Genomic DNA, 15,223 nt, shown 5'->3' with positions numbered 1-15,223 from the left:
TGTTGATTAAAATTTCATCCTTAAGGGAGATTACTGTCAGTATATTTCAATACAAAAAAGCCATTCCTACAGATTAAGTATGACGTCAAACCACAATGGCTACGAGTGTGCGTATCGTAACTGAAATTTTCTAGTGGAGATTTCAACAAAGTATATCCGTAAGATGCGCACGTGCAGGTTACCGCAATGTTTAGTACATTGAGAAAATCGGATCATTGGCGTGAGGGACGCGGGGGCTTCATAATCACGTATTGCACACGGCTGACTGTAGTACAATGCAGAGACAGTTTTAAAGGGATAGAAAATGTGGTAAGAAAAGGAGGCAACAGACACACCCCACGTTGATGTCCATTAATAGGCGTCCGGAAGCGTTTGTTCAGATTACTTATTACCCACTGTGAGATGAATATCTCCACAAAGTGTGGTAAATATCGGACTAGCGCTTCATCACTTTCCACTAACTTCAGTGTACATGGTGTTAGTCTACGAAAAGGGCATTTAGCAACTGTAGGACATTTATAGCAACTGTCAACGTCTACTAAAACGTACTGCTAACTTAACAGCATTAATGACGCATCCATTTTGTTTGGTTTTTTATCTGTTGCTCTTACGTCGTAAATAATTATTTTGGACTGTTGTTGTGCGTACACTCGTTATCCTATCCAGTGAGTACGACTTGACGGACTTGTGTATTAAGCGCCGTCTGAGTAGGCAACCGAAACGACGCTCCAGCATCGCTGGTAGCTGATGTGTTTCCTCTGATCTGGAAAATGAATGGTCTGTGTCGAGTGTCTAGTCTACCACGCAGCTTAAACATATCATGGGTATATAAGCAAGTTGTATCCAGTAAAAACGACAAACCTTCGCACTCTCAGATTTTCGTAACAAATGGGGAAAGTGGAAGAGAGAAACTATGTAAATTATCTAAACTGTCTTACCATGAGGTGGGCCACCAGAACAAATTTTGTATAACGACTGTTATAAATTAATATAGATATATTTACAATTCAATATATAGATCTATATTTACATTTTAATTTTTTTCAAGGGAGATACACACTTTGATGTTCTATAACGTCTTTATAGAACGTCTTCCTTCCATCAAGAGGGTGGGATTGTTAGTCACAAGTGAGAGTTGTTAGGTACTTGGTTTCATAAGTTTCGGATCTTAAGGTAGCAATGTACTTGCAATGTACCGCTTTTGAGTCTTATGGGAGCAACCATAATTTCAGAGGACAGCCACAGTTTGCGGTGGAATTTTTCTGAGTTAATAAGGACAGCATTAGCATCCGCTGGATTTTGGAAGACGCGGCCTTACTGCGTGTAGCTGGTATGCTCTCTTTTCCTTCAGTCCTGCACTAATGAAACTGATTTACCATGATGTCACATAATATTTTCTAATTGCTGTGACGATCAATAGTGGTACCAAACGTATGGCCAAGAGCAGTATCTCTTAGTGTGTTGTTACTGGGAGAAAAGGTGGAATACGAGCCACCGAGGAAAAAACGTAGGCGGTGCTGAATAGCAGAAAGGTATAAATGTCAAACATCTTTCCCCGGAGTCGGGGAGATCGCGCTGAGCAGAGCGGGGGGCCGCAGAGTGAAGTTCTGAATTTTTCTTGACCGCACTGTTTGGCGCAGAGCAGTGAGGAGAATGAAACAGGTTTTGGTGAGTAATAGAGACGTGCGGATTCATAGTCAAATTGTTCGGATGGAATGTGTAGCGAGGTTAAGGATTTTTGTGGCAATCAGGGGAGACTGCATTACGCTGTAAAATATGAGTTCTTCCAGGTAAGCCAAAGATTTTCATACGATTTGAATGTTTGATTGTCCTATTTGTTAACATATACCGAGAGACATCTATGTGGGACACTAGTAGACAGTCGAGTGCAGGCGACACGTTTTATTTTGTCTTCCAGTCTAGTGGTCGGAGTTGTGGAAATTTTTGTGTAGCTGTAAGAGCGCTACAGGACTCAAAACAGTGGAGCAGGAAGCGTAACAACTGAATCTAGCTTCACAGGTCTGGGCAATGCAGAGGAGCCTTGTCTAATAACTGTTACAGAGCGTCATGCGTGTGAGAAGTTCATCTGGCTGCGCCGACTAACATTTCAGCTGCAGCGGCGTAATTAAGTCGTAAAGCGAACTCTCTCGCGAGATTTCGTGAGTGGAGTATGTGGTCTGCGACAGGAGAGGAACATTTCACGCTGAGTCCCAAACGTAGAGTGCAAATCATACAGGTCATCATTCTGGAGCATTTGTTGAGGGTTAGTAAATATTTTTCCTTTACGTGAGATTCTTATTTACCTCCCGTGTTCACAAGATGAGCGCGAGCTGTGATGACAGACACATTCGAGACGGTGTAAGTCGCAGATTCTAATTAGAAGGCAGTGAGACACGTACATCGAGTTGATGGACAACGGTGAGATTGCTGTGTACAAGAAAGCTGTAAGGTAGCAACGAAATGACAAGAATGTAGGTGTCTGGCTCCGCATTTCTTTTATACCTATTTATTCTAAATAATCACAGTGTAATACTGGATTACTAAAATAAGCCATACAACCTACACATTTATGTAATAGAAATTTTTTTGCACATTGTGGGTGGAACGGAGTTTTGCGGTGGTGGTGCGAGCGTGGGTTTACATTAAATAGTTTTTTTTTTAATTAAAGAACAGATTACAACATGCGAGCGCATACGAAAATTAAATTTAAGCACAAATAATGAATTCAGGAAACTGCTGATACTAGAAATAAAACAGTATTTCGCCCAGAAAGAAATATAATAATTCTTAACTCAAATGGGCAACAATTTCAACAGAACTTACACTCAAATTTGAAAAATGTCTCATTACCGCCTTGAGCTGCTGGTAAAATACTTTATTTGCACAACCAGTTTCAATCGTCTGACCATAATCAGGTTCATAAAAGTGATTATAGATCGAGGACGTAATTTACATTACAGTGTATTATTCATGATTTTATCATCTGATGATAAAGATTTTATGTTTCACCTAACAGGATGTTGTGAATAGGTCCACGAACCTAATGATGGTCAGGTGACTGAAGATGGTTGTATAAATATTTTATCAGCAGTTCATGGCGGTAATATGACATTTTTCAAATGTAGAAGAGCGCTGGGAAACCACCTCCTGAAAACTTATTCTAAAACACATCAACATATTAGTTATATAAAATAAGCTTGCCCCGTGATTACCTTTACAATCAGGCACACTTAATAAGTAAGAGAAGCGACCAAGTCACTATGACATCTACAATCTGCTACTATCGACCCGCCCCATAGGCAACACAACTACACAAAGTAACTACGACACGGACCATAATGAGAGCAGTACAATACACAATGATTTATCACAAGTATACAACGAAGGAACGATGCTCTCGCAGTGTAAATAATTTCACACTGGAAATATTACTCTCTCTTACAACACACCTCTGTTATGCAATAATGCAGTTCGCGAGACAATATTCTTCACGGTCTCGCCCGTCTTCTGTACAACAGATGCATGTCGATCTCACCTGTCTAGATACACACCGCCGCGCTTTGAACTAGTCGACCAAACAGGTCTACACTCAATGGCCTACCGCTAACAGATACGGGCCAGAAGAGCATGCGCCATTTGTGCTCTCAACTGTATCTCCGTAACCAACTTCTCCACCGGTCCGCTTCGATAGCTGCGAGGTCGGCGCGGTGGATTGTTAACCGAAGGGCCCCGTATTTGATTCCCGGCAGGGTCGGATTCTCCACTCGAGGACTCGGTTGCTGTGTTCTCCTCACGTTCGTATCTTCGTAATTGATATTCCATTATTGAGATGGCTGCAAGGATACTCCCGAAAACCAATAAATTAAAAAAAAAGACTTCTCCACCGTTCCTCCTCACGGGCTGTGAACTGCCGTTTTCCGCTACCCAGCTCGACCATGTCCGACTACACTTGGCCACGCCCCACGTTGACAGTTGCTCACTGCTGCTCGGTTCGATGGCGCTCTACTTTCCAGTCTGCTGTGCTTGGCCGCCGTCAAAGAACTTACTGCTCCTCGCTCCCGCACGTCTCCAGATATCGGTCGGACGGATACCCGCACCGGTGATCACACGTAACAAATGTCCTCTCGCAGAGAACACCGTCACAACCTAACAGAAAACTCGGCGTCGGCGGCGAGAAGTTTAAATTGGCAGCAATACTAGACACAAAATATGTAAAATAATTATTACTGCCACTGCAAGACTACTTGGCGCCCATAACACTGAACAACAAATTTGAAGTGAAAGTGTGTAAATTGCATCATTTTGAGTTTGTTATGTTTATTTCAGTATAAAATGATACAAAATCATCATCTTCATAAATATTTAGCTCTAGTTTTTTTTTAAATTAATCTACATTTTTGTATAAATAACTCACTAACTAAATATGCATTCATGTTTCAAGATACAGCATAAAAAATTTTACGTGAATACTTACTTGATTTATGTTATGTGTTATGTACTGATAAATTTCAGTGCCATTCTGGAAGTGCAAAAGTAAAATATTAAGAAAAAATGAACAATATATTACATGAATTAAAATACTTTGTAAGTCTACTTTGTACCAAAATTATGTGAAGCACAAAAGAAAATATATAAATTAACTGCTCACAAAAATGTATATAAAGGATTACAAATAAGTCGGCCGGATTGGCCGAGTGGTTCTAGGCGCTACAGTCTGGAACCGCGTGACCGCTACGGTCGCAGGTTCGAATCGTGCCTCAGGCATGGATGTGTGTGACGTCGTTAGGTTTAAGTAGTTCTAAGTTCTAGGGGACTGATGACCTCAGTAGTTAAGTCCCATAGTGCTCAGAGCCATTTGAAACATTTTTTGATTACAAATGTTAAATGTCCATACGTACAGTATGTACAATTACGTATTTTGTTCAGAGATAAATTCAGAAGACGACCGTTTTCGCTTGGCTTGACGTTTATACACATACTCGGGAACATCCCTTACGACAGTCCAGCAGTAATCTGCTAAAATAGTAGGGCTCCACTTTGCGGCATACCTGTTCTCAAATGTGGCAATATCTTGGTGAAATCGCTCCCCATGTTCATCACTTACTGCACCACAATCTTTGGGGAAGAATTCAAGATGACTATGTAAGAAATGCATTTTCAATGACATGTTGCAACCAAGCTTTTCATAAGGTGACAACATGTTATCTACGATCTCCTTGTAATTTATTGCTCGCTTGTACCCTAAGAGCTGTAAACAGACTGTCTTGCTTCTCATCACCTTGTATGATTCCATAAGAAGTATGGTCTCCAAAAAGCTCTAGAATCTGTGGGCCTACAAAGATGCCCTCCTTTACTTTGGCATCACTTAAGTAAGGGAATTTTTGCCCTAAGTACTTAAACGCGTCACCACCTTTGTTCATTCCTTAAACAAAGTTTTTCATGAGACCCAACTTTATGTGCAAGGACGGGAGCAGAATCTTTTTAGGGTCTACTACAGGTTCACTCTTAACGTTCCTTATACCTGGTTGAAGAGATTTCCTGCTGGGCCATTCATGTTTACTGTAATGAGATGCGCGAGCTCGGCTATCCCATTCAGAGAAAGCATCAATATTTAGTATATCCTAACTGCATACCTAATAGCAGTACAACCACTTTCAAGTCACCACAAATCTGCCATTGAGTGGCATTCTGTTTCATGGCTTCTAATAAAATTTTCATGTTTTGGCATGACTCTTCCATACGCACACTATGCCCAATTGGAATAGAAAGAAGTTCATTACCATTATGTAAAAGCACTGCCTTTAAGCTCAACTTTGACGAATCAATAAAGAGTCTCCACTCATCACTGTTGTAATTAATTCTCAGAGCGTTCATTAGACCATTTATGTCCACACATGCCACAAGGCTATCTTGCATGTTAAAAAAAGGAGTGAATTGTTGAATCTATTCTGCGGCAGAATGAAACATTTACATTGATTTCCATAAAATTGCGCTGCTGCAATCTTCATGCTAAAATCTCAGCCTTAGCTTTAGAGAGCTCCAAATATCTAATGAGATCACTTAAATCATTTTGGGACAATTTTTGTGCATCATCAGTTGATGATATATTTGGAAGAAACTATGGATCTTGTGATGTACATGGTTCAGGACATTTAGAATCCCGATCAGAAGTAATCTCGTACTCTGTCGGTGATTCAGGTATTGGCAGTGCTTCCCCATGTAGATCTGGACATATGTCAGATGGAATGTTAGGATAGATCACTGTCCGCTTCTTCTTCTTGGATATTCCCTTCTTGATAGGAGGGACCATACAAACGTAGCAGTCGCTGACGTGGTTAGTTGGCTCACGTCAGTTCATGGACACTGCAAATGGCATTGAACATTTCCCATGCATCCAATTCCTGAGGTTGCTAGAACAAGTGTTTCAGGTCACACGTGGAACCCAGGGTTTATCCTGATCACCTATTTTGCACCCAAAATAACAACTGTAATTTTTTTTTTAATCAATGGAGTTATTTGTTGTTTTTGTGAAGCAAATGTCACTTCTCCACACACATAGTAAAATGTGTGAGCACTGTTAACACAAACTTGTGGCATTTTTGGTCACTTCAATAGCAGTCAACTTGAACAACTGGTAGTTAATCTGGAAACAAATGTGCAAAAATTATTAGATGCATTAATAAAGTCACTGAAGTTGAAGAGGAGGGAGACAAAAAGATCACTAAAATTGGTATCAAAATGTTTATTTCCAAAATATTGCACACAAGTAAGAACAGGGATAATAGTACAGTCCATTGTTACTAGTTATTATGACTTTGACAGCCATTATAATACGTAGTTGATTTTAAATATAACATACAAATCCGTATACAATTGTCTCACCGTAATAAAACAGTCTAAAATGAAAATTAAAGCTAATTTTGAATTATCTTTGTGATATTCGCGATCAGCACATTAGAATTGATAGGAATTGGTTATTTTCATGCGATTTACATTTGCATTGTTGCACAGTGAAGGTTCCAGTTTCAGAATGCTGTGGAAAGAGAATCACTGTTCATGTTGATACAAGGGGAAACGTCATGAAACAAAAAAATTCTAAAATTTTACCTCTAGCTGATGCTATAACCGTCTTAAAGTAAACGAGGTCGGCTACATATGACAGACGAAGTGCAATATGACGGCTATGGTTCGAGTTGCACATTGCATCAACCGTGCTGCTCAACGTGCTTGACGCAAAACCTCGACAGTCAACAGTTGTGGCGCTTTTCGTTGGTTAAGTCTATCCACCACGGCGAGGTCGTGCCATATCTGATAGGAAAAGTCGCATTTTGATTGTCCTTCGGCCAAAAATCGCATAAAAAGCAAAATGACATGGCTTTTTAATAATCCTGTTGTCAAAAACACCATAAAAAGCAAAATGACATCGACTTTTTAATTGTCCTTGGGCCAAAACCGCATAAAAACCAAAATGACATCGGTTTTTATTCGTCCACGACCAAAAACCGCATAAAAAGCAAAACGACTTCAGTTAATAACTGTCGTGAGACTGGCGCAAGACAGAAGCCGTATCCTGTCCACCGTTTTCTGCCATAAGTTGAAATCGAGAAATGGCATGTTTCACAAGAAATCGGAGTGTATCGGGTGATATGTACAGAATGCGTTGAGCAGACTGACCATTCAGTTCACCCCCGTTCGTAATTGGAGCACTGAACACATCAGATAACACCACAAGCAGAAGTCACTCCGACTGGGAACACGTGATCTGGACGGCCCAGGTTGAAGGGAAATGAAGGCTAATAATTCTAGCATTTTCGAAATGACTCGGCAGCAGCCGCTTCACTGGCTGTGCGATGTGTGGAGGAGCGTCGTCTTGCATAAACATGATCACATCCACACGTCTATGCTGTTGAAGGGTTGGAAGATCGTTGACCCGTAAAAGACTCTCATAGCATTTACCAGGTAACAGGATCCGCTGGACTCATATCCTGGAAAAAATAACGGCCGTCCGATAGACGATGCCATCAACCCACACCACACACTCACCCTTGCAGAAAGGAAGTGACAGCGATTTATGTTCGTGCGCATTTGCACTTGCACATATTCTGCACATTGACATGTGCTTGGAGATAGAAATACGCTTCGCCTGACTACAGAATGTTAAATGGCTATTCATTGACCACTTCCATGGGAGGAAGATATTCCAGAGTGAATGTTTGTCTTGCTGGTAGGTCAGCAGGGAGCAACTACTCAACATGGGTGATTTTGTATGGATAACAATGCAGGATGTTTCGGAGGATTTGATGCACCGTGCTCGCAGACATGTCCGACAGTCGGACAATTCCCCGTGCACTGCATGTTTACACACTACCGCACGTCCCCTCCTGCAATTCTGGGGCTACACCTTCGACAAACGTCGGTCCACTGCTTTCTTCCCTTTGTCACGTTGCACTTCAGACGAGCCTATTTTTCGAATTTTGTAATCATTTTCTCCAGACCCTTAGCATACACCGGACCAATCATTGCCTTTTCTCATACTCTCGAGTATCCAGAACTTCTGCAGGGTTGTTGCTGCACAGTCACGGTTCTTGTAAAAAAGCTTTACAAACAGCGCGCGATCCTTTATGGAGTCTGTCATGTTGGGCGTCTCGGACGCTGACTAAGGAACAACCAAGTGCCGCGCTTCTGTTGGTATGCATATTCTGACGCTTATAGTGCCATCTACTGGTCAAATTTTCCTTAAATTACTGTTTGTTCCTTGAAGTTTCCCCCTACGTCAGTAATATGCTGTTCAAGTTTTACGTCATTCTGACTAATGGTTTTCTTTCTACAGCTTTTAGAAACAGGCACATTAACGATGGACACCCTGCGCTATCGATCCTTAACCTGGTATCCAATTATTTGTACTACTGTCTCGATGACTGTTATTGCTACATTTCTCCCACCTGTCCCTTTATTAAGGTCATTGTTTCCTCGCCGAACTAATGAACTAGAGCTGTTCTCAAACCACCCTTGTACTCCTAGATCCATCCTGAAAGTAGTCTGGTCAGCATATTACTCCGTAACATGTTTCTTTCCTGTTTCAGTCAGTGAATATTTAAAGACCTATTTTATATCATGTTGTACATTTTACAGCTTTTATGGTGTAATAACATAAACTGTTCCGCATTACAAGACAATATTGTTTTCAGCAAAGAAAAATCGAAGTAATAATGATGAACATTTTGGAAGGTTACTACAGTCGTTAATTAATGTATAAAATACATATTTGCATCATCAGATGTATTTATTTTACAACCAAACATCTACCAGTTTCGATCTTAGACCATCTTGACGGATGAAGGGTTAAAATGGTTTAAGCCACTATATTGCTTTACTCATTTGTTAAAATGCATAGTGCATGCCACAACTGTAAATATGCGACACAGGACTTTAAAAGCAAACAGACGAATACTATATGTATGCAGGGCAGTACTGGTCTGTGTAAGTTTAGCTGTCGTATGTTTGCTTTTAAAGTCCTGTGTCATATATTTACTTTCGTGGCATGCGCTACACATTTTAAGTAATGGCTAATGCAATGCCGGCTGTAGTGGCCGAGAGGTTCTAGGCACTACAGTCTGGAGCTGCGCGACCGCTACTGTCGCAGGTTCGAATCCTGCCTCGGGCATGGATGTGTGTGATGTCCTTAGGTTAGTTAGGTTTAAGTAGTTCTAAGTTCTAGGGGACTGATGACCTCAGAAGTTAAGTCCCATAGTGCTCAGAGCCATTTTGAACTAATGCAATATCGTGGCTTAGACCATTCTAACTCTTCACCCGTGAATATGGTCCAAGACCGAAACCGGCAGATGTTTTGGTGTAAAATAAAAACTGATGATGGTTCAAATATGTATTTTATACACAATAATGATGAGTTTCTAAGAAAAGTAAATTATAAGCTGCATATTAGTTGAAGTAAACGCAGAGTGCGAAGTCAAAATGTTAGTATTTCAGAAGAAGACAACAGAAGGACTGGAAACGATGGATAAAATGGTTACTCACTACTGTGAATGATCGGAAGGGAAGGCCTTGGAACTGCATATATTCCCTGTTGTTTTGTTGTTGTTGTGGTCTTCAGTCCAGAGACTGGTGCAAGCTTCTTCAGCTCCGAGTAACTACTGCAACCTACATCCTTCTGAGTCTGCTTAGCATATTCATCTCTTGGTCTCCCTCTACGATTTTTACCCTCCACCCTTCCCACCAATACTAAACTGGTGATCCCTTGATGCCTCAGAACATGTCCTACCAAGCGATCTCTTCTTCGAGTCAAGTTGTGCCACAAACTCCTCTTCTCCCCAATTCTATTCAGTACCTCCTCATTAGTTACTTGATCCACCCATCGAATCTTCAGCATTCTTCTGTAACACCACATTTCGAAAACGTCTATTCTCTTCCTGTCAAAATTATGTGCTCATTGCCTTTCTATTTGACATTAAACATCTTATATGTAGTATATTAGTTTCCCTAATGAGTTACAATTTTTAAGTGACCTTTAGGCATCAAAGGCCAATGACTTTCTAAAAGTTATAAACAAAGAATGGTGTAAGCTCTTGTTTATTTACAATTCTGAAGTGATATTTAGGCAACACGATTTACCGCTGTTTACAAATTAGTACGAAATATTTTTTAAAAACGAAGTTGTTTGCATTTCTTTACGGGTTTGTCAGAAAGGCAGATCTCAGAATGGGGTAATGGAGTTTACGACAGCATTTTCTATTTTTCACAACTTACTATGTAACTATGTTTGTGTGTACTTGAAAGCACGAGAACGAATAACCGGACTGTGCGTGTTGTGTGCGCAGTGCTGGAGTACGTGGGTCCGCAGTGGCGCACGTTCGTGGCGAACATGTCGATCGCGCTGTACTTCACGCTGGCGTCGTGCCTGCTGCCGTGGATCGCCTACTTCGTGGCCGACTGGAAGCTGCTCTGCATCGCCACGTCTGTCCCGCTGCTGCTGGCACTCGTCACGCCCTGGGTGGTTCCGGAGAGCGCCAGGTAGGACAAGGACGCACCACCAACTGCTGTAGCAGGAGGAGCACACCACAGAACTGCTGAAGCGTCTTGACGAATTTCTATTTGCAATGCGAATAGTGTCAGACATAGGGGACATAAAAATGAAAAAGCTGGCATACTATGCTTAATTTCATTCAATAATGTCATATGGGATTATTTTTTGGAGTAATTCATCAAGCCAAGCTAAAGTTTTCCAGGCACAAAAACGAGCAGTAAGAGTTATATGTGGTGTGAACTCAAGAAAATCCTGCAGAAGCCTGTTTAGGGAATTAGGGATACTAACTACTGCTTCCCAATATATTTATTCCTTAATGAAATTTGTCGTTAAAATATATCACTTTTTCAAACCAACAGCTCAATTCATGGAATCAATACTAGAAATAAGAATAATCTTCACAAGGATTTAAAGTCACTTAGTCTTGTACAAAAAGGTGTGCATTATTCAGGAACACACATTTTCAATAACTTGCCAGCAGCCATAAAAAGCTTAACAACCAATGAAATTCAGTTTAAGAGAAGCCTAAAGGATTTATTGGTGGCCAACTCCTTATATATATATATATATATATATATATATATATATATATATATATGTGTGTGTGTGTGTGTGTGTGTGTGTGTGTGTGTGTATGTGTGTGTAAGTGTAAGTACAATCTAACTTCTGTACTATTTCAGTGTAGTAAAGTGTTCATTGTAAATAAGTATTATAATAGTTGCATTACATGTTTATTACCTTATAAATAAATAAATAAACTTTTTTATTTTTAATTCAGTGCATTAGTGTTTGTAAAATGACTCTTTCATATAGTGTTCATTAAAAAATGACGATCATTCCACTTGGGACCTGTCGAATGGTACATTAGCTTATGTGTTTTAGTTTTAAATATTTGTCATGTATTATTGTTTTTTTGACATGTTCCACATCTTGGATGACCTCCTCACTACGGATCAAATGGAATGAAAGTAAATCTAATTTAATCTAATCAGTAGACGCTATAAGCAGGGACACTTCACCGCTACTGAAAAAGGCGCTCTGGTTATTATTAACTATGTGAGGCATAAAACATTTGATAATGCACCACCCTTTAACATTCCACAATTGCAATACGATAAATATTCGTTAAATAACATTGCTAAGTGACGTTCGTCATTATGTAAGCAGTTTTTGCGAAGAACCTAACGGTGTTCCGAAAAGATACGCTAAACACGGTTGACGTGGCGTATTTGTTGCTGTCAGAAGTAGTTTATCTTGTCGCGAAATTGAAGTTAGCATGGGCAGAGGTCATCGTTGGCAACCGGAATAAAATAATATTTGGATCCTTTTACCGAACTCCCAGTTCAGATGATGCAGTTGCTGAAAAGTTCAAAGAATACTTGAGTTTGATTTCAAACACGTACCCGACTCATACGATAATAGTTGGTAGTGACTTTAATTTACTCTCGATATGTTGGCGAAAATGAATGTTTAATTCCGGAGGTACGCATAAAATATCTTCCGAAATTGTGCTAAACGCATTCTCTGAAAATTATTTCCAGCAATTACTTCATGAGCCGACGCGAATAGTAAACGGTTGTGAAAACACACTTGACCTCTTAGCAACAAATAATCCTGAGTTAATAACGAGCATCAAAACCCATATAGGGACTAGTGAACCCAGGGTTGTCGTAGCGAGACTGAATATTGTAATCGCCAAATCCTCGAAAAATAAGCGAAAAATATACCTATTCAAAAAAAAAGCAGATAAAAATTCACTTGACGCCTTCCTGAGAGACAATCTCCACTCATTCCAAATTAATAATATAAGTGTATACCAGATGTGGCTTAAATTCAAAGAGATAGTATCGGCAGCAATTGAGATGTTTATACCAAATAAACTAACAAACGACGGAGCTGATCCTCCTTGGTACACAAAACGGGTTAGAACACTGTTACAGAAACAACGAAACAAACAAGCCAAATTTAAACAGACACAAAATCCCCAAGATTGGCGATCCTTTACAGAAGATCGAAACTTAGCGCGGAATTCAATGCGAGACGCCTATAACAGTTTCCACAACGAAACTTTGTCTCGAAATCTGGCAGAAAATCCAAAGAGATTTCGGTCGTATGTGAAGTATCTTAGCGGTAAGAAACAATCAGTGCCTTCTCTCCGCGATAACAATGGCGATACTGTCGAAGACAGTGCTGCCAAAGCAGATTTACACTTAGAAAATGTAACAGACCTTCTAAGGATACTGCCTACATTACGCTTGTCCGTCCTCTTTTAGAACACTGCTGCGCGGTGTGGGATTCTTAGCAGGTAGGACTGACGGAGTACATCGAAAAGTTCAAAGAAAGGCAGCACGTTTTGTATTATCGCGAAATATGGGAAAGAGTGTCACAGAAATGATACAGGATTTGGGCTGGAAGTCATTAAAAGAAAGGCGTTTTTCGTTACGACGGAATCTTCTCACGAAATTCCAATCACCAACTTTCTCCTCTGAATGCGAAAATATTTTGTTGACACCGACCTACGTAGGACGGAACGATCACCACGACGAAATAAGGGAAATCAGAGCTCGTACGGAAAGATATAGGTGTTCATTCTTTCCGCGCGCTATACGAGATTGGAATAATAGAGAATTGTGAAGGTGGTTCGATGAACGCTCTTCCAGGCACTTAAATGTGATTTGCAGGGTATCCATGTAGATATAGATTTAGATGACTTATTTTCTAGGTTAAGGGCGGGTAAAATTACATGACAACTTAGAAACTGTGCTTAACTTTTCGAGGTGGTTTCAGCGACCCGTATTACGAGGTAATCTTCAAATCCAACGTCCAGGGTTCTTTTAAATGAACTGGCTGAGAGATAAATAGCTTTGTAGTAAAATAACAGTTCATTAATCCTTCCACATGACATTTCACAGTTTTTTCCAAAACATCACTGATCAAAATCAAACATAACACTTCCAAACTCATCGAAAATTCGTAACAAATTTTCTCGACTGAAACGATCTGAAAATGATCCACTACAAAAACCTGAACTGAAGTGCCTTTCAAAACAGTCTTACGCGCTTGAAGCCAAAAATAGTATAACATAGAATGTACAGTTGTTGCAGTATCTTCGAGAACATACCGTCAAAATATGATTTAGAAGACTTTCTTTTTTTAGATTATCAAACAAATTTAAATTCAATAATATTTTCCGAAAGTTTATATTTATGTAAAGGTTTTTAGTAGTAATGTAAAGTAACAAAGGTTGCAAAATCTATAAATATAAAATTAGAAACTTCCTGTTACTGAACAATGTCGACTTCATATCGACAGTAAAGTAAATAAAAATATAAATCGAAACAGATAGTTTGTAATTACATAAAACTGAATGGCAAAAATACTGTAAATGTAGATTTATTTTCAGACGATTTGTTGTTAATAATGCATTCATTAACTTTCATGGGATATGATAGATACATTATAACATATTGCTATATAAATAATAAAAAATATTGACGGAAAAATTGTGTGTGACAATCATAAAACTCTATGAACGTCCACAGATAAGACATACATGATTTACGTAAGAAAATTAACGCAAGTCCAGCTGAAATTGTAGTAGTATCGTGCAGTTCATTAATTGAGAAGAACTTGCGATGGATCTACATATTACAACGCCCAGGACAAGGTTTACAGCCGTTTCAGGTCATGACTAGTAGTCGAAGAAAGACCCTTGTGCATTATAGGACCCTGAAGCTATGCGTATTTAACGTATGGAGCAGCAGGAACTACTGCATGGGAAGACGAGCGAATGTGCAGGCATCATTGCCTAACTGGAGCAATTTATCGTCATGTAAAGAAATTTACAAGAGACTGGGTCTGTCAAGCCACAGAGAGCCACAAAGAAGTACTCAAGAAATAATTGTTCGCACACTAGGAATTGATATATGGTTTTGCATCTTGAGGCTTCATCAACAAGACGTCAACTAGTCTGTGAACTTCTCGCTTCGAAGAATTCTGTAGATGGCAGATTTTTTCCAGGGCGATTGACGCTCACGTTGGTAAGGCCGGGGTCACCATAACATACAGCCTTCTAAGAAAGACACTTTAACCAAGCCACACAAGTAAATTCGTATCACAGATTCTGATAGATGATGAAACTACGAATCGAATGGACGCAAACATATGCATATTATGCAATAT

The 15,223-nt window shown here is 39.8% G+C and overlaps 1 protein-coding gene across 1 annotated transcript in view; it reads left to right on the top strand.

The window, feature by feature from the left end:
• Positions 1-15,223, top strand: part of LOC126237261 (organic cation transporter protein-like) — a 177,893-nt gene that overhangs the window by 125,335 nt on the left and 37,335 nt on the right. The window contains exon 4 of the mRNA XM_049947185.1: positions 10,836-11,028. Coding sequence (XP_049803142.1) covers positions 10,836-11,028 — 193 coding nt within the window. The remainder of the gene's footprint in view (positions 1-10,835; positions 11,029-15,223) is intronic.

Source organism: Schistocerca nitens, chromosome 2 (genome assembly GCF_023898315.1).
Source record: "Schistocerca nitens isolate TAMUIC-IGC-003100 chromosome 2, iqSchNite1.1, whole genome shotgun sequence".
Taxonomy (NCBI): Eukaryota; Metazoa; Arthropoda; class Insecta; order Orthoptera; family Acrididae; genus Schistocerca; species Schistocerca nitens.
The sequence above is the reverse complement of the archived record's forward strand: the minus strand, read 5'-3'. Positions and strand labels throughout refer to the sequence as shown.